The sequence below is a fragment of the Apis cerana genome, linkage group LG16, assembly GCF_029169275.1.
Source record: "Apis cerana isolate GH-2021 linkage group LG16, AcerK_1.0, whole genome shotgun sequence".
NCBI classification, from domain to species: domain Eukaryota; kingdom Metazoa; phylum Arthropoda; class Insecta; order Hymenoptera; family Apidae; genus Apis; species Apis cerana.
The window spans coordinates 1,825,076-1,846,570 of NC_083867.1; the positions used below are offsets into that span (position 1 = coordinate 1,825,076).

Here is a 21,495-nt window from a genome sequence, read left to right on the forward strand (position 1 = left end):
GCCCGATTAAAATAATTTATAAAACAAATTATTAACCTAATTTGTATTTTGTTAATATATTTTGATTCACATGTTTATATACATAAATATTTTCTTTTTAATTAATTTGAATTAAAGTGTATTTTCACAGTTTTCATCGGTAAATAAAATTTTGTGAGTAATGTATGTCACTCCGATAGTGTACAGTGTGTGTGAAATAGTGAAAAGATTGGAACGTAAATTGAACGTGAATTCACTTTGATGAAAGTATTTTATTTCATCTCTAGAATTTACTGGTATGATTTTACATTTTTTTAATTATACATAATTTTATTCTTTTATAATATATATAATATATAATATAAATATAACAAATAATAAAGGAATAATATCGATTCATAATTTAATTTATATTATTAATAATTCTATTTAATATTAATACAAACTTTTTATTTTTTTCCTTATTTTTTTTTATTTTATTTTTATATATTTTTCATCAATAAATTTAAATAAATTTTTGAATTTATAATTAAATTTAAATATTTTTCAATTAGAATATATATATCTAAAAAAAAATTAATACATAAAATGTCATTAGTAATTTTTTATGTCAATAATAAAAATGTTATAATTATAATATTATTAATAGATAATTTTAATTGTATATTTATCTATTTGTAATGTTATTTTGCAGAAGACATGGAAGTGGTTAACACAAAAACATTAGTAGATGAAAATCATCAGCTTGATAAAATAAGTACAGGTAATTTTATTTGTTAATCTCTTTGTCATAAATTATTATTCATTTATTCATAACATAATTTTTATAGCATATTTAATATTAAATGGCTTTTATCATATTTAAAATTAATATTTTTGATTTTAGGACAAAAGAGCAATAGAGGAGAAGCAGAGCTGGCATTGACAAAAGAAAAGTAAGTATTTATTTATACTATGAATATATACACAAAATAGAATAAATTTTTATATGTGTACATATAAAAATTACAAAATATTTAATTTTTTGCATTTAATTTTATATTTGATTTTAAAAAAGTTATCTGAATATTTTTTTGTATTTATGCTAATTAAATAGGTTAAGTAAAAAATAAAATAAAAAAAAATTGCTTTATAATAATATGTAATATTGATAATTATTGTTGATAATATTATCAATATTTATTTTTAATTATTTGCTATTGGCAAGGACAAATAATTTTTTTTACAATTAATGCTTATTTTGCTAAAATTTTTTTATTAAAATTCTTGATAAGAATATATGTATATATAAAAGAAGTTTGTTAAAAAATTATACATATAAGTTGGTCGAAGTATAAGTTGGTATTGAAGATAAATTATATCTTTTTATTTTAACGCAATAGTTTTGAAAGTTGAACGACAATGCTTTGATGACGGAACGTGTGGAATAGAAGAATGTTATTGAATGATCGAGTTTCAAAAAGCATAGTGATTCGTGGCGGTTTTATTTTCTAATCGAAACAGAGAATAGATCGACTTTCGAAATTCGATCATGATCTATTGATTGAACGTCAAGTGTATAGCAAACGCGAGTTTCCTTTACTTTACTATATAACTTCGATTTTATCGCAATTCAGTTTGAGAAACACATATTTTTATTATTATGTATTATTTAAATTTTAAATTAAAATTTAAATTGTATTATTATAAATTTTAATAATCGTTATAAATATTAAAAAAATTATTAATGTAAAAAAAGCATATTATCCATTTATGTCAGAATGCGGAAGATAGTAAATATCGATTGGCGATATAAATTACTAAACGCTACTAAATATTTAGGGTAAGTTAATTATTGCATTAATTTGTAATTATAGAAAAATATATGTATATATCTATGTTTAAATTTTTTATTTGTATTTGATTTACTAAATAAAAAGTAAAAAAATTTTTTTTTATAAAAAATCTAGTATATATATGAGGACATATCTGAATATCTAATACAATATATTTTGAAATGTTATAATTCACAAAATAAAAAATATAGAATAAAATAAAAGTACAAAATAATATAAGAAATAATATTATAAGTACAATCGAGACATTTATCTTTCTGTATGCGGATCTGGAGCATGCCTTTCTCTCTTGTTCGTGCAATATATATTCGAATTGTCTTCAAATACACATAGTATTAAATATTCATTCTATGATAAATAGTTTTCAGTTATTTTAACGTTCATTTTTTGATCAGTATATTGTATTCACATTTTTATTCGATCTATCTAATTTTATTTCTTATCGTTTTTTTTTCATTTTTTCAAAATTTCCATTATTTCGTAAACATACATTTTTTGCTTTTATTGTTCATTACTTTTTAACATTATCGGAAATATAGTTTTATTCAATAAATAAAAATAATTCGATGAAAGTAATCAAACGGTTTACGCTTAAGTTTTCTTCGACGTATTTTCGATTTGTTCGAATTATATTTTAAAAGAGAGTGTCTTTACGAAGCTATCGAAGAAAAGGAAAGATAAAAGTTTGCGGTTTTATGAATTATTCATAGTTATTCATATTACGCTTGTAAAAATAAATCAAATATCGAAATAGAATATCTGTTTTGCTTTATATATATATATTGAATATTGCAAAAAATTAATTAACTTGTTCTATTTATTTCATTGAAAAAATTATTTATTATTATTATATATATATATATATATATATATATATATAAATTTGAAATTAAACAAAATCGTAAAGATAAATAAAAACAATTTGAAACGAAAATTCTATGCATATGTTTATATGTACAAAAAATAAGAATAGTTTTTTTATTTTTTATGATTTCTAATTGCGAATAAATATTGTCCTTTATATTGATAATTTTTACGAGATAATGATAGAATAATATGTTTTAAGATTATTTTTATAAGATTATTATATTTTTGTTAAAATGAGTGATATAAAATCTATTAAAATATTAAAAAAAAATTTCTCATTAAAAAAATATATATTATTATATATTTTATATAAAAAATTATATTTGATTTAATTTTTTTTAATCTATCATAATTCATATTATTTTATTATTATACTTATTATTAAAAGAAAAATTTTTGAAAGAATTAAATTATTATTAAAATCTAAATTTAATTAACAAATTTTCTAATATTACAAATTATTTAAAAATTAATATTAATGATTTTATAAATTTTTGTTCAGTAGTTTACAATAATTTAAATGTTTTAAACAAATAATATTTTTTTTATTGTATAAAAGTAATTTTGAATAAAAAAATTCAGATTTGAAATAAAGAAAAGAAATTGTTACAGATATTTTTATTTTTAATTTATATGATATGAAATCTAATCTAATTTGATTTTAGATATTCTTTTTGAAATATCAAAATTTATAATATAGAATTAAGAAAAAAAATATTATTTAATTTATGATAATAATAATAAAAGTGAAAATTAAAAAATCAATCAATATTTATAAAAATATATTTTAAAACAATTTAAATATTTTTATAAAAATTATTTTTTGTACACTAAATCTAAAAGATTAAAGGCAAATTTTTTTAACTATTTGAAAATAATCATATATAAATCATAATTTTGATCTATTTAATCTGTTTTTGTTTCAAAGTCAATATATTATACTTATTATATAATATTTATTATATTTAATATTATACTTATATTATTATATTATACAAAGTATTAATATATTCATTGGATATTTTTAAAGGGATATTAGTTCAAGACCAAATTGTTAAAATTTATTTATTAAATTATTAAATTTGCCTAGATAAAAATGGAGATAGAGCGAGTCTCTGCTTTGTTTCTGTCATACTGTCGTTTCATTTTTTCTGTTTCATTTCATATGATGCAAATTTCAATTGCTTGTAATATAATAAATAAATTTTAATCCATATCTCTATATACATTTATGATTATTTGTCCTCTAAAATCAATTCTTCAAAAATATAAATATATTAATATTCATATATATATAATACATATATATATAAGATATTTCAATAAAATTTGACAAAAAATTTAAAGATTTAACTTTAGAAATTAAAACAAAAGTTTGCAAAAATGTATGCAAAAATGACGGTTAAAGGTTATTTTTCAAGTTACAAGCAATTTAATTTTGTAATAGATGAAATATAATAATAATAGAATGGTTCTATCTCTATCTCTCTCTTCCTGTCTGCCTCGCCTTATTTAATACAAAATTAAATTGTTTAGTTATTTATAGTTTAAAAAATAATTTATAATTTAAAGGATATTTTTGATATCTTTAAAACTACTGCTTATATAATTTTTATAAATTTTTTCCAATTTCAGACTCTGTATATATTATAATATATATGTGCAATAATAATGTATTTAATTGTATTCTGCATAAATAGATATCTCGATTCAAAATTCCATGAATGTTAGAAAAAATTATTTAAATATAAAATATAAATAAATTAAAAATATAAATAAATGATTAATATTAATTTTCTTTTTATAATTAAAAAAAATATATATATATGAACCATTGTAGAATTAAAAATAATGGAAAATATAAAAGAAGAAAGATAACATAAGATAAATATCTTGTGTAATATCTATATATTTTTATTTTTCAAAATATTTCATTTTCTTTATAATTTAAACAGATAAAATAAATACTGCAGTTTCTCTGTATAGTATATAAAAAAAACTGAAATCAAAAATAATTTCTTAGTATTTTTATTTATTTATATTCTTCTTTATTCAAAAAAAATATTTTTTGGATTTATTTCTTATTCACGAATAAGAATAGAGCAGAATAATAACGGTTTTCAATAATAATAAGTTGAATTAGACTTTCATATAAAATTAAAATTCATAAATAATTTTTTTGCTAACTAGTTTTACGAAGATATAGTTGAAAATATGAAATTATTGGAGTCAGTATTTTTCTTCTATCTTTTTCTTAAATTTGTATCTAAAACTTTCAAGTTCGAAGAATTGCACGATATAGAAATAAAAAGATTTTTTTCTTTTATGCGTGATTTTTAATATTGTATGTTAAATAATTGAAAAATATAAAATATAAAGATTGGATATTTTTTATTTGAAATAAAATAATTATTTCAAATAAAATAAAACATAAATTTATTTGAAATAAAAATGTATGCAAATAAATTTTAAAATCTTATTTGAAAAATAAATTATTTTTAAATGATTTATTTATGTTTGATTATTTCATAAAAATGAAAATAGAAAATGAAATAACAAATATTAAAATAAGTTATTTTTCAAAAATAAAGTTCAAATAATTAAATTATTTGAAATAAAATAATATAGTATATATACAAATACATAAATAAAAAATAAAATAAAAATTTTACTTAATAATAATAATTATTTGAATAGAAATTTATTCAAATAAGATTTAATCTCGATATAAAAAAATTAATATATTATCAAAAAATAATTGGAATAAAAAAATAAATATTAATAAAATTTGATTAATCCGATATTAAACTTGATCAAAGAGAAAGTTATGTGTAGAAAATATGATCCTTTTTTTTCGATTCTCCATATTTAAAACGATTATAAGACTGTGTGAATTAAACTGGAAACTTGAAATAAAATTTTTCTTAGTATCGGCTAGACGAGATGTAAAATAGTCGTGTACAACCATAATGTATATCGGCTAGTTTTCGTAGGAGAATAACGATCGTGTCACGAATAAGTGCCGTGAGCAAAAAGATCGTGTGGCAATACAATTATAGGAGTTTATCAGTCAGTCGGTCGGTGATATCAACTCGAGTCAAACGCACGAACGCGCCCCACTCTTCGTTACCGGAACTTGTTCGCTTTCGACAAACGTGATCTCAATTTTCTTTGGATTATATATATAAACATATTCAAAAAATTTTTGAACTAATCTAACAGATTATACGTTACGAGATTCGTAACGTGATTGCATTTTTTTTAGCAATAATCGATACTTTAGTATCTAGAATTTATTCGTTCGTTCATTCTAAGTGTTCTTTTTTTATCTACTTTATCGACCCAAAGTTATCCTTTTTATTCATTGATTTTAACTAAGCTTTCTTTGTATTACAAATATAGATTACAATTTCGCGTTAACGAGTAATTTTTTAATATTTCGATTTACTAAATATTCATTTTATTAAATATTTCATTGTTTTCTTCTTTTTTTTTTCATTCTTTTAAGAAAGAATTTATAACATTTAGTTTTATCGTTAAATTTATTTATTATTATAAATTTATATTTATAAAAATTAATTATATTTATAATATAATAATTATATTTATAAAAATTATATAAATTTATATACATTTACATAAATTTATATATTATTACAAATTTACATTTAAACGATTATTAATCATTATCAAATTACAATTTTTTTTTACAATCTAACAAATTATTCGTTCGATTATATAGTGGAAGTTTTTCCTCGTGATTATATTTAAAAAATGGATAACGATAGACAGCTTTTAATTTATGAAAAATATGGATCGGACTCTTTTTGGTAAGGTTTTTCGAATTCAATAATGGTAAAATCATGTTAGTATTATTATCTTTTAACTTCGATATCTTTTAACTTTTGAAATGAATAATAATTATTAACAAAAAACATTTAATTATTTCTTTTATTTTAATTCTTGACAATAAATCTTGATCTTGATTAATAAATCTTAATTATTTATGATACAGAATTGAAAAAAAAATTGTTCAACGATTAAAAATTGAAGCAAAACCAATTGATAAATTTATGAAAGCATATCTTCTTTTATAACATTATCATTAATGAGTAAACGTGCAAGTTATATAAATCAAAGAATTATAATTCCTCTTATGATAAGATGAAACGTATTGACGTATTAGGTCATTGGAAATGAAAATATATGTATTGTAAATGCATAATACAATACATTTTTGTATTGTTATTCAATTATATTTATTATATTTGTTTTATAATTTAAAGTAATGCAAAATTATGCATTAATTAATTCTTTCAATTCTTTTTTTCGATTTTTTTTTTTTAATAATTGATAATATGAAGCTTGGAATACGTATAGAAATTATGTGTCAATTTTAAAAATTAAATATAATCCCATTTATAAATCAATGGATACTTAATAATATATTTCAAAATATAAACATAATCAAATTAAAAAAAATAAAATTAAGATTGCAATATGATATTGATAATTAATTTTTTGCGATTTACAATTCAATTACAAATATTTAATATAGATAAATATGAATAAATATGAAATAATTTACATATTTATAAAATACGATAAAATACAAAAGAGTAATAATATTGTTACAAAATATTAATCAATCCAAATATTATAAGTTTGTAGAGTGTTATTATATTTATATAATACCTTTGGAAAATTGATTTTAAAAATCAAAATCAAAGATAAAAATTGATATATGAAAATATGTTAAAAAGTATAATTGAGACTGATTAAACTTATTAAGTTTTTAATAATTGAAATTGAATAGATATAATATTAAATGAAATAAGACACAAAGTTCTATCTTTGTTATACTACTTTATTTTATTTTATTTTTCTAATATAAACTTCAATTGTTTATAACTTAATAAATAAGCCTCGATATTTTTATATGAACTTTTGTACTTATTTTGTATTTTTCTTTAGAATTAATTTTGATCTTTTTCAAAAATATTCTATTCTTTAAATTACTAATATTAACACTGTATATATACATAAAATTTGTTGAAATAAAATAATTGTCTAGATTGAACATTGGATTTAATAGAATAAAATTTATGTAATGTAGTATAGGATATAGAATTGCAAATTATAAGAAAATATTATTTTATTAATTTTAATATAATAATTTAATAATTTTAATATAAATCTTTTAATCCACTAAACACTAAGCAATAATGCATAAAATAATTATGTAATGATTAAATAATTATATATCATAGTATCATAAATATTTTTATTTTTTTCAAGTTTGATAAAATTAAAAAAATATTAAATAAATAATTTAAAAAGTTTGTAAATACAATATGAGAAAGGAAATTCATAAATTAATTTTGATAGATAGTGTTTCATAAGCTTATGTTTACAATTGATAACTTCGATGATTTATGAATAATATGCATCAGCAATATTTTATGAATGGGATACATATATTTCAATAATGTTAATAGTATTCTTTTATATAGTATTTTTTATGATTTTATATGATTTTTTTAATTCTTTTATTCTTTTATTGTTTTAGTATGATATATATTTTTCTTATATGCATATATCATAATATAATATAGAAAATGATAAAAAGTGATATTTAATATTTATAGAACTTATAATATTCACTGAAAAAAATTAACATAGATTCTAAAAGCAATCTTTTTTTCTGTAAAATCAATTTTTATTATTTATAAATAAATTAACATTCTATATATCATAATTAATATATTATTCTTCTTTTACATCATATTGAATTTATATTTATACTTATATTTATTTACCATTCTTCACAATAGAATAATGAATGAAAATTAATAGCTAATAGTACAAGAATAATAGTTATTTAACTACATGATTATTGAAAATTTGTATCTATGATGAAATAATTTTTGATAATATGAGTATATAATATTCTATTTATAACATTATACTATATTCTACTAATATTCTTCTACGTTAGAAGCGAAATATATAATCATAATTTGAAATTAAATAACAAAAATTGATAATGAAAATTATGAAAAAAAAATTGCTTTTAAAATTTATTTGATTAAATTAATTCCTTGATTAAATATATTTCATTCGTTTTAATAAGACTTACTACATATAAAATATGTTTTACTATAAATTTTATACATATCGGGTTTTTTATCATCCTATATATTTATACATATGTATTTACATTATATATTTCCTTATGTATTTATATATACATTATATGCATATATTTAATATACATATATATACATATATATATATATATATATATATATATATATACATATATAATAGATAATAGTAATAATAAAACTATTATTTTTGATCATTTTTTACAAAATTTTTATTATCATATTTTTTATATTTTTTTAAAAATAAAAGTAAGAATAAACATAACATATTTCTATAAACAATCTATAAACAATTTAAAAATAATGATGAAAAGTGAAATACATGTATTTAAAAAATATTTTTTGAAATTAATTACGATCAATTTATTCCTTTTTTTTTATTTTTTTATAAATTTATTAATAATTAAGTCATTTTTATTACATAGTTAATATTTATATGTAATCATAATAATCTATTGTCACGATAATTAATATTTTTCTTTATCGTTCATCAATTCTATACAAAAAATTAAATGTTTATTATGATTTATTTTAATAATACAATACAATATTTTAGGAATTATTATTATTTTGGATGATTTTTGATGCTTTTCAAGAATGAATCGATTCTCTTTCCTTTAGGGATGGTGACGAAGATGTCGATTATGAAAGCTCGACACACTTGGTCTGCGTTCCTCGATCTCAAGAGATTAAAGATTCCTCGAATGCTTCTAGCACGATGAAGGTTAATATTGAGGGTATGAGATGTCAAAGCTGTGTGAAGAATATTGAGGGAACTATAGGTAGTCGACCAGAAGTTCTAAGCATTAAAATAATCTTAGAAGAAAAGTTAGGTTATATTGAATACAAAGCAAACGAAATTACACCTGAAGAATTGGTCGAAACTATAGAAGATATGGGTTTTACCGCTTCTTTATTTAAGGAAGAAAATAATTCTATAGAAAAGAAACAGATAAATCATATATCACAATCAAATATTAGTATATGTAGTATACACATCGATGGAATGACTTGTATGTCTTGTGTTAAAACTATTACTGGTAAGTAACAAATTCTTTAAATCTTGTTCGCAACAAAAAAAAAATTATTGAATTTTTTCTTTTTTCTATGTTAGGAGTTTTATCGGAGAAATCAGGAATAAAACAAGTGAATGTTAGTTTAGAGAACAAGGAAGCAAGAGTTTCTTATAGCGATAATGATGTAACAGCTGAACAAATATCGGGATTCATTGAAGAAATGGGTTTTAATTCGTTTGTTAAAGAAGTAAATGGCATGGTTTACAGCACATCGATTAATTTGAACAATAATCCTCCAGACAGTGGAAATGTTTCATTAGAACTGAATGGAGGAGGTGATGTAAAAAAAGAGAATCAAACAGCAAAATGCTTCTTACATATAACGGTAAATAATATTACATAAAAAGAAAGAATATGTTTCGGAATATCACTAACGATTAATTAAGATAGAACTTGTCAAGGTTATCAATCTGAATAATCCTTTTCTATACATATTTATTATCTTAGTTTCCGAGATGCAAAAATATTACGTATCGTACGTCTAAGATGATTAAGTTTGAGTTAAATTTAACTTATGAAATTAATTTAAGTTAAATTTGAATTTGAAATTAATTTAGATTTGTGTTTCGATTAGATGGTTGAAAAATATCGTAAAAATCAAAAAAAAAAAAAATCAAATAGAATATTCTTCATGTTCACTTACACGATGCTATATAATTTTATCTATAGGTGTAATATCTTTAGCTAATATGCACATTTATGATTTATCGAATTTATCATAATTGATTCATATATATGTCTTATTTCTAAATAACTTCTTTTCAATCATAAATAATCAACATTAATAATTAAAATTAATAAATTTTTTAATTGCATTTTTTAAATATTTCTAAATTATTTAGACTAAATTATTTTCAATTTCAAATCATGATAATATATAATATAATATATAAAATTAATATAAAATTCTTAAATTATTAAAACTTACCTAATAAATCTACCTAATAAATCCTAGTAAATCTATCTCAAACTTTGCTCAAACATGTATAAATACTAAATGAAAAATATTTTTGTATATAAAATCTTGATTTGTAAATAATAACTGAGTAATTTTCTGGAAATAAATTATGTTTTCTTTATTTGAAATCATTGATAAAATAAAAAATACGAAACGAAGTGAAAAATGCATGAAGAAGGAAGACATAAATTCTTACATTTGTTTGAAATCATATAGTAACAGATTGAAAAGAAATATCATTCTATTCTTTTTTGAAGAATAACATTGTTATTCGGCTTATCTCTTTATGATTTGTTGTTATCTCGAATCTTTCGTCCCGTTCGAGAATAAGGTCAAGCCAAATAGCATACTTTATCTGTAATAAGTAATCGCGAGTGATTTGTTTATTTCGGTATAAAACTATATCTTATCTAAAAATTAACATGTAAATTATATTTATATATAGGAAGAAATCATTCAATGTGATGACCTTGACAATATATTTCAAGATCAGAATCAATAAATTCTTATTTATTTCTATTCTAAATATTAAAAATTAATCTATGCTAATAAGCTGTTTCATCGAGTATATCATAGGATTTGACAATTATATCTAATAATTGTGATCTTTTTAACGAAAATTTCAATTTTCAAAGATTTCATATTTTTCATTTCTCATTATTCTCTGTATTCTCTGTATTGTCTGGCTTTCATATCAATCGATTACTGATATCTTTCGTAAAATTTCAATTCATTTTCGAATTATTGTTTTAAAATAAATTGTTGTTACTGATTGTTACTTAAAGGGAATGACTTGTGCTTCCTGTGTTGCTGCCATAGAAAAACATTGTAAAAAATTATATGGTGTAAATAGTATTTTAATTGCATTGATGGCAGCCAAAGCAGAAATTACATTTGATCCGGATAAGATAAGAGCAGTAGACATTGCATCTAGCATATCCGAATTAGGTTTTCCTACTACTTTAATTGAAGAACCCGGCACAGGGGAAGGTGAAGTTGAATTGAAAGTAAGCTTTTTATTTAATTTTAATTTCAATTTCAATTTCGCCGCTAAAATCATTTATTTCATTTGTAATTAATTTGTTGTAATTTGTAATTGATTTGTAATTAATGAGATTATTTTTAATTTTGATTTTATAGATTGCAGGTATGACGTGCGCATCTTGCGTGAATAAAATAGAATCAACTGTGAAAAAATTGCCAGGTGTTCATTCGGCAGCAGTTGCGTTAGCAACTCAGCGTGGTAAATTCAAATACGATGTAGAAAAAATTGGCATTAGAGATATTATCGAATGTATTAACAAATTAGGTTTCACAGCCATGTTATTTAGTAATAGAGATAAAGAAAATAGAGATTATTTGGATCAGAAGTAAGCATGGCATTATTTTGTATTAAATAAATAAGAACATTATACTATTGTATTATTTTATATTTTATTATTTTTATTATAGGGAAGAAATAAATAAATGGCGGACTGCATTTTTAGTTTCTTTAATTTTTGGTATACCATGTATGTTAGCTATGACATATTTTATGGTGGATATGTCTATTGGTGAAAAAACACATAAGGATATGTGTTGTATAGTACCTGGTCTTTCTTTGGAAAATCTAATTCTTTTTATATTTTCTACTCCAGTTCAGGTAATTGATGGTTTATTTAAATTGAAAAATCATTTTTTTAAAAAATTAATAGAATAATATTTATAGTTTTTTGGTGGCTGGCATTTTTATGTACAAGCATATAAAGCTTTAAAACATGGAACAACAAATATGGATGTTTTAATTTCTATGACTACTACAATATCTTATTTGTATTCAGTTGCCGTACTTACAGCAGCCATGATAATGCAGGAACATGTTAGTCCTCAAACATTTTTTGATACTCCTCCAATGTTGTTAGTGTTCATAAGTTTAGGAAGATGGTTGGAACACGTTGCAAAGGTTTTAATTTTTTATTGAAATATCATGCTTACATTATTTAAAAAAATTTAAAAAAATTAATGAATCAATAAAATATAATATACTTTTTCAGGGTAAAACTTCAGAAGCTTTATCGAAATTATTGTCTTTAAAAGCAACGGACGCAGTTCTTGTTTCATTAGGTCCTAATAATGAGATATTATCTGAACGTTTAATCAGCATAGATTTAGTACAACGAGGAGATATATTAAAAGTAGTGCAAGGTGCTAAAGTTCCTGTCGATGGTAAAGTTCTATCAGGTCACTCTACTTGTGATGAAAGTTTGATTACTGGAGAAAGCATGCCAGTGCCAAAAAAAAAAGGGTCGGTTGTAATAGGTGGCTCGATAAATCAAAATGGTCCACTTTTAATTACTGCCACGCATACAGGAGAACATACAACATTAGCACAAATTGTACGATTAGTAGAAGAAGCACAAACAAACAAAGCACCTATTCAACACTTAGCCGATAAAATAGCTGGTTACTTCATTCCTCTTGTTATAGCTGTTTCTATAGTGACTTTAATTATTTGGATAATAGTGGGATACATAAATATAAATAGTTTACCAATTTCGCACAATGATCAAATTAATAAACAGGGAATGAATAGAGAAGAGATTATATTTCAGTATGCTTTTCGAAGTGCTCTTTGTGTATTAGCAATAGCTTGTCCATGTGCTTTAGGATTAGCTACACCAACTGCTGTTATGGTTGGTACCGGAGTTGGCGCATTAAATGGTATTTTAATAAAAGGCGCTGAACCTTTGGAAAATGCGCACAAAGTTAAATGCATTGTTTTTGATAAAACCGGAACGATAACACACGGTGTATTAATGGTGACAAAGATAAGTCTCTTTGTAAACGAAAAACTTTGTTCATTAGCAAAGTTCTTAGTTATTGTTTGTACAGCTGAAGCAAATAGTGAACATCCAATTGCATCAGGTAAAATATTGAAAATCTTTATACATATTTATTAAATTTAACATAAAATTTTTAATAAATTTTGTTTTTTTTCTAAAGCGATTGTACGGTACGTAAAGGAAACAATAGCTTCCGAAACAACTGGAAAGTGTATGAATTTTCAAGCAGTTGCTGGTTGTGGACTTAAATGTAAAGTGTCATATATTTCAAATATATTGATTGATGCATTAAAATCTGAGAAAATTATTAACTATATTAATGAGGTAAAAAAATTATCTTCTGGAACATATACCTTAAACAATGTGCCAATCGATGTTACGCCAATTACAAATACAAGTCAAGAAAGGCAGAATTTGGATCTGGAATTATTGTTGAATCCAGATTCTCATGGTGATCAAAGTAATTCTGAGGATGTATATGAAATATGTATTGGTAATAGAGAATGGATGCGAAGAAATGCTATAAATATACCACAAGAAGTTGAATTAAAAATGGTTGCCGAAGAAGAGTTAGGATGTACTGCTGTTTTAGCAGCAGTGAATAATGTATTAGTGGCTATGATTAGTGTAGCAGATACAGTTAAACCAGAAGCTCATTTAGCAGTCTATACTTTAAAAAAAATGGGTTTAGAAGTTATTCTGTTAACTGGAGATAATAGAAAGACAGCTGTTTCTATTGCCAGACAAGTAAATTATTTGATTTCATTTAATAATTTCATTTACTCGTCTTTTATGAATTCATTTAATATTTTATCATTTATATAGGTTGGTATTACTAGAGTATTTGCAGAAGTATTACCTTCGCACAAAGTTGCTAAAATTCAACGTTTACAAGATCAAGGATTAAGAGTTGCTATGGTAGGAGATGGTGTTAATGATAGTCCAGCTCTTGCACAATCAGATGTTGGTATTGCAATATCTTCTGGCACAGATGTTGCTGTAGAAGCTGCTGATGTAGTTCTCATGAGAGTAAGTTAAAATAATTCTTTTTTAATATTTTATGTTTTACATAATAATGTTTTATATTAATAATAATAATAATTTAGAATGATCTTTTGGATGTTATCGCGTGTCTGGATTTATCGAGAAAAACGGTTCTTCGAATAAGGCTGAATTTTTTATTTGCTAGTATCTATAATTTATTGGGTATTCCCATTGCTGCTGGAATATTTAGTTCTTTTGGATTCTTCCTTCAACCTTGGATGTCATCAGCAGCAATGGCATTAAGCTCAGCATCTGTAGTTGGCAGTTCTTTGTTATTAAAATTGCAAGTATTAAATAGAAAAAATTTCATATTTAAAAATGAAAAATAAAAGAAATAACAAATATAATAAAAAAATATAATATTATGTTATTTATTTTATTTTTAGATATCATAAACCAACAAAGGCTACATTAGAAACACCAGAATATTTATCAGCAATGCATGCTCATTCTACTGCAAGAATGATTGATTTAGATACAATATCTCTTCATCATGGTTTAGATGATTCTGTGTTACCTATTATGCATAGATCGACATCGACATTATCCAGGTATGCTCAAACCACTCCTATATTTTCAAAATTTATAAGGAATTGTAACAATCCTACTGCTTGATAGAATTTGATATTAAAATTATAAATTGATATTTTTCTTAATTATAACACACTAATATTAAGGTGTCAGTTTTTAATAAATTTTATGTGCTTGTTCTTTATTATTTACATCATTAATATTGTATTAAACTAACAAAAATATTAAGAATGTTTATTTAAATGGAAATTATGATAAAACTACTAATTTAGTTTTTGTCATGTCATGTGAGTTATATTTTTGATAATATATGTAATTTTTTTTATAAATAGTAAATTTTTTATCAATATTTTAATTATATTGTAAAAGAATAAAACAGGCTGTGAACTTTAAATTAATTTTATGAAAATATTTCATTAATTAAATGATGATTTATTATTAATTAAACTATTATTAAAACTATATAAGACTGATTAAAAGAAGTTTTGTCCAATAAAAATTAAATAATTACAAAATATAATATCAGAATAATACTTTAACAGAAACATTTTTAATTCTATTATATGAATTGTAAATATTGTACTAAATGTAAATAATTGATATTAAATAAGATATATTTTATTGTATATCAATTTCAATTATTGTAAAAAAATTTTGTAAATAAATATTCATATCTTTTAAAAATCCATATGTTATCTATTAAATAAATTATTTGATCCTAAAAATTTGCTTATTTCTTAATCTTTGTGAGTTTTTTGCATGTTTTTACAGTTTTCATCTTTTTATGATCTATATGTGTATTAGTTAAAAATTGTCTTGGAGATTTATGATGTTGTAGTAGAAAATTTGTGAGAATTCTCCTCTCAATCTTTTTGATTGTATGTAAAAATATTGTATGTAATTGTAAATTTTTTCTTTGCTAATTTGGCAGTGTATCTGATTAATATGCTTACAGAAAAAAGAAAAAAAGCAAATAGCAATAATCTATAAAATATATTATAATTATTATAATTTAATTATTAAATTATATATTTTAAATAACATTCTACTAATGCTTATGTTATTATAATAATTATTCATTAACATTAAAAAATTTAGATGTCTTATGCAATATTTTGCTGTATATTAGCTTAATATAAAATGATGTGATATAATTATAAGAAATAATTCATGAAATATAAGAATATCATCAATAAATATAAAATAAGGTAATATGTATATTTAATTTCTATAGTAATACTTAATATTTTGATATTTTTATAATAAATTTGATAATTCATTCATATTTCAATTGCAGATTATTTCGAAGATCAAAGGATGATATCGAAGGTCGACTTCTAAGTGAGGATGTTGATGAAATTGATTTGATAACTGATTTTTCTGGTTATCGAAAAAATATGAAGGACCATACAAATATAACACCATTATAACTTGTAAGAATGTCTCTTTCTTAAATAACTATAATATTATTTGTGTGTCTATACGCGAGTACTCTTGTATATATTTATATATATTTTATGAATAATATAATAATCTGAAATTTAATATTTAATCAGAAAAGTATAATCTTTATTCTGAAACAATTTCAGAATATATTTTATAATTAATTGTTAAATTTTTGATACTAATTATTAAGTTGTATAAAATTAAACAAAATGTTAAGAATATGTTTTTAAAGATCTGTTATTAATTGCTTTTTTTACATTAAGTTTATCAATAGTATTATCATACTTACATTTTTTAATTATATAAAGTAGAGTAATTAATAACTTTTTATATTACATTACATATGTCTTGTACTTAATATATTTTGTAAAAGATGCAATTATTATTTTATATATTTATATTTTAATATAAATATATTAAAATTATATAATATAATATAATTATTATATTGTAACATAATATTTATAATTCAATATTATATTTCAAGTATTATAAAAGAAAAAAATAAAAAAATCATAGGGACCATGTTGATTCAATTATGTACAAATTTGAAATGCTTTAAAGTTTAAGAAAATATATATTTTATTTGTTGCATAAATACAATGAATTTTTACAACTTAAATAAATTTTAAGAAAACTCAAATAAAATATTATCCAATAACTGTAATATTTTGGTTTACATAATTATTAAATTATTTTCTCTATTAAAAAATATATTTTATAAATAAATCTTTTTTATTTATTATATTATAAATATTTTTTAAAAATATCTTTTTATTTTTTTATAAAAATGTAAATTGATAGTAAAAAGAGAAAGATTATATATAAATTACAATATTAATATATTATATTTATTTTATATTTCAAACTTAAAGCATGTATATTATTATAAATATTTTTAAGGTTTATCTGAAAAAAAGACTTTTGTATACTTCATATTTGTCTTAAAAATTTATACTGATATAAAATAAATATTGAATATTTGTAATTTTTTTTAAAAAAAATGAGTACTTATAACATATAAAATTTTATACATTATACAAATTATAACATATAAGTTTAATTTGTAAAATTTTTAAATATTATAATATTTTAATTATATTGATTAATCATATTAGCACAGGATGGGATGAATGTATTTATTTGTGAATGTATATCATCTGACATTACAGTTGAATTTAAATTATAAGCATTAAAATTTGTTTGAATATCATTAACATTATCATTAGAAATATGAGTTAATTTTTTGTTATTACATACAGAATACGTATCTGTATAAATAGGTAAGTTAAAATTACTTTGTTCTTCTAAATGACTTTTAATCAATGGTAATGGATAAGGTGTGATAGAATTTTTTACATTAAAACATGATTCCAAGTTTGTGATGTGAGGAATACAAATTGATTGTGCATTTTTTAATGATTGACAATTGTTATTATTTATAGAAGTTGTGCTATTGCATTTATTTAAATAAAAATCACTATAAAAGTTTGGATTTAATGAGAAATTATTATACTGTACAGGATAATGTATATTATTTTCTTGTGAAATTTCACTATCATTAGTTAAATTTTCATATTGCATATTTGTATCAGAAACATTATAAAGTAAATTTTTATTCATATATCTGGAATTTTGATGTTCTTTGGAAATATTTTGTGAATTTATTAAATTACATGTAAAATAATCTTCTTCTATATTAGAAATTTTTTTAGTATTTGATTTTGACTGAGCAATATTTTGTATATCATTTAATATTTCCAAATTATTATATTGTACATTATGATTCATATAATTATAATTGTTATTTGATAAAGTATTTTCTTCATTATAAAGATATTTATTATGTATTCTACTTTCCATATTATTTAGTTGAGAAGTTTCTGTACACTTCAATAGATCTTGATTTATATTTGAATGTAAAATTTCATATATTTTTGAATTTTCTTCTATATGTTGATTTTCATTAAGATTATTACAATATAGATCTGCAATTATGTCTTCATTGTTTTTAGATTTTATATTTTGTATATCAGAAAACTTATCATGAAAATGAATATTTTCATTAAACATATTATTGACAAAATGACTTGTAAATGATGGTAAGTTTTTATTATTTTTATAATGTCCATCTGATTTATATTTTTTATATAATACATATAATTCATCCTGTGTAAGTGTTGAATAGTTTAAGGGTTGTTTAAATAAATAATTTAATTGTTGAATTTGATATTTATATGCTTCTCCATTATATTTTAAAAACATATTTGGAATATTTAAATTTTCTTTAACCTTCTGACATTTTTTTATACTCTTTTGCTTTAGTTTTTGTGTAACATTCACTTTTTTACAGTGTTGTGATAAATCACATTGTTTTTTCTTTTTAGCATTCTGTAACTATGATTTATATTTAATTTTAATTTTTTTTTATTAGCAATAAAATTTTAAAATGTTAAATATATGTATCTTACCAAACTGTTGATTTTTAATGTATTATTATTTTTATCTTCAATTAATATATGTGATCTTTTATCTCCTTGAATCATATTGATATCTAAATTTAAGTAGAAATTTATATTATATCTATATTATAATATTTAATAATTTTATTATGCTAATTTTAAAAATAAAATAAAAGATTTATTTTATATCAATTATTAGAATATTCTATTTTAAAAATAACATTTATATTAAAATAAACATTGTGAAATATTAATATAAGTATAATAAATAATAATAATAAATGAATTATTTATGCAATATTTCTTACTTATATTTTTAAATTCAAGATTTACTTTAAAGTTTATTTCGTTTAGTTTCACTTTCTGTCATTCAGATGTTTTAGAGAATACACGTGATAATATGCAGATGTGTTTCGTTATTAAAGTATTTATTTTTTTTGAAGATTTATTTATTTTTTTTATTCGTTTATAAATGTATTTAATATAAATTGTTTAAAATATATTTTAATTTTTTTCAAACTATCGATTACCGATATATTATCATTTTGAACTCATCGAAATAATAGTAACATTCTATAAAATATATTTTAGTGAATTTTTATTTTTATGGGATACTTTAAAACGATGATCTTTTATTTTCCCTATTTCTATTTTTAATTCTATACATCTTTAATTTCTAATTAAATATATTAATTTCAAAATACTTTCTTATAGAAATTTTAATTTTTCATATAGTAAATAACGAATTTATTAAAGAATTTAAACATATATTTTCCTTATAAAAAAGATAAAATAAGGATGGAATAATAGGTTGTTTTTTTATTTAAAATATATAATACATACTAAAAATGTTTCTATTTATTGTTTTTATTAATTTTTAAAAACATTTACATTAAAAAATCTGTAAATATAAATATGAAATACAAAAAGATTATATAAAATATTTTAATTTTATCTATAACAATTAAAACATTTATTTTGTTCTTCATTATCATATCTGTAAAAATAAGTAAATAAAAGAAATTTAATTTTCTAATAGTATAATATGATATATATAATTTAAGCTATTAATTAAACATTAGAAAAACTTACGTGGATAAAGAACAGTTTTGACAAAATAGTTCTGAGCAATTGATACATTCAAAAAGACAAAAATTACATAAAATTTGATCACAATAGGAACACTTATTAAACATGTTTTGATTTATTATTCGACTGCATTCACAAAGATCATATTTTGGTTGAATATCCTTATAAAAGATAAAAAAAAGTAAGATATTAATTTTATTTTAAAACTTTTATGTTTATATTTGTTTGTATATTAAGATAAATATATTTATAATAAAAAAATATATCTAAGAATTAGTAAAACGATTAACTTACCTTTATAACTTTATCTGTTCGTAATAATTCTAATTTATTATTTAATATCATTTGTTTTTGAATACGTTCAGTTTTGGATTTACAACAGGATTTCGACGATGATATATTAATGGGATCTAATTCTGTGAAAGTATTTAATCTTTGTGATAATGTTTTAACACCTTCTTTTAATAAATCCATTGTTTTCTCTATACGAAGTAAAAATAAAAATTAATGTCTATATTATTATATTAATATTTATAATATTTCGCTTGAAGATCTTGTATTATAACCTCCATACCATAAACATTTTTCATTCGTTCCTCTTGACAAACACCGTTATCTACTTGTTTCTGACATACGTGTACTTTCAATTGGGGTAATAAATTATCCTCAAAAGGACATGGACGTTTTGGCATTTTTTAACTTAAATTAATAAACAAAAGATTTATATACCGCCAAAATTTTATAACATCTTTTCACGTTTGATATAAGAAGTCAACTGATTCATGTAGAAATGAAATATATTCATGAAATATCTTTGGAAGATTATTTTTAAAGGCAAAAATAAACATAAAAGTTGATATAAAAAAAATGTCAGTTTATAATTATTTATTAAGTTATAATTGAAGTTTCTGTTAAATAAAGTTAGATGGAGATAATGAAATGACTATGTGACGGAGATAGAGCTCTCACTCTATCGGTATTTTGTTTCATTTAATAAATTTCAACTGACATATTCTATATTAAGTTTTATATTTATTTTGATTTCTAAAATCAAGAAAATCTTAAAAATATTTCACGAATATATTAACATTTTTTTTTAAACATTTTTAATTTACATATTTATATATTTTTTGTTTTTAAATGTTTTTAATTTATATATTAATCTCTAATCTAATAATTTATTATTGTATTATGAAACTTAGAATTTTGAAATTATTAT

At 20.5% G+C, this 21,495-nt stretch overlaps 3 protein-coding genes across 8 annotated transcripts; 1 reads left to right on the plus strand and 2 right to left on the minus strand.

Annotated features, from left to right (window-relative positions):
* Nucleotides 1–132: 132 nt before the first annotated feature.
* Nucleotides 133–18,220, plus strand: LOC108002468 (copper-transporting ATPase 1). 6 transcript variants are annotated; one of them, XM_062086314.1, is made up of 15 exons: nt 133–275; nt 674–742; nt 866–914; nt 9,470–9,888; nt 9,963–10,249; nt 11,668–11,889; nt 12,023–12,252; nt 12,335–12,524; nt 12,591–12,824; nt 12,916–13,786; nt 13,865–14,451; nt 14,530–14,733; nt 14,811–15,031; nt 15,135–15,299; nt 16,577–18,220. In XM_062086314.1, exons 2-15 carry the CDS (start codon nt 679–681, stop codon nt 16,707–16,709), a joined length of 3,876 nt encoding a protein of 1,291 aa, XP_061942298.1. In that variant the 5' UTR covers nt 133–275; nt 674–678; the 3' UTR covers nt 16,710–18,220. The 6 variants fall into 6 exon arrangements, with proteins under 6 accessions (XP_061942298.1, XP_061942300.1, XP_061942302.1 ...); XM_062086318.1 differs by lacking the exons at nt 133–275; nt 674–742; nt 866–914 and adding exons at nt 5,732–5,836; nt 6,424–6,511; XM_062086317.1 differs by lacking the exons at nt 133–275; nt 674–742; nt 866–914 and adding exons at nt 5,748–6,104; nt 6,424–6,511.
* LOC133667460 (putative uncharacterized protein DDB_G0282499) lies at nt 17,818–19,570 on the minus strand. The gene is made up of 3 exons (XM_062086322.1): nt 19,496–19,570; nt 19,197–19,279; nt 17,818–19,122 (listed from the first exon to the last, which is right to left on the minus strand). The coding sequence occupies exons 2-3, from the start codon at nt 19,269–19,271 to the stop codon at nt 17,818–17,820; spliced, it is 1,380 nt and encodes a 459-aa protein (XP_061942306.1). The 5' UTR covers nt 19,272–19,279; nt 19,496–19,570.
* Nucleotides 19,571–20,038: 468 nt separating this feature from the next.
* On the minus strand, nt 20,039–21,277 carry LOC108000282 (apoptosis regulatory protein Siva-like). Its single transcript, XM_017060523.3, has 4 exons — nt 20,851–21,277; nt 20,571–20,758; nt 20,280–20,437; nt 20,039–20,184 (listed from the first exon to the last, which is right to left on the minus strand). The coding sequence occupies exons 1-4, from the start codon at nt 20,966–20,968 to the stop codon at nt 20,139–20,141; spliced, it is 510 nt and encodes a 169-aa protein (XP_016916012.1). The 5' UTR covers nt 20,969–21,277; the 3' UTR covers nt 20,039–20,138.
* Nucleotides 21,278–21,495: the final 218 nt, after the last annotated feature.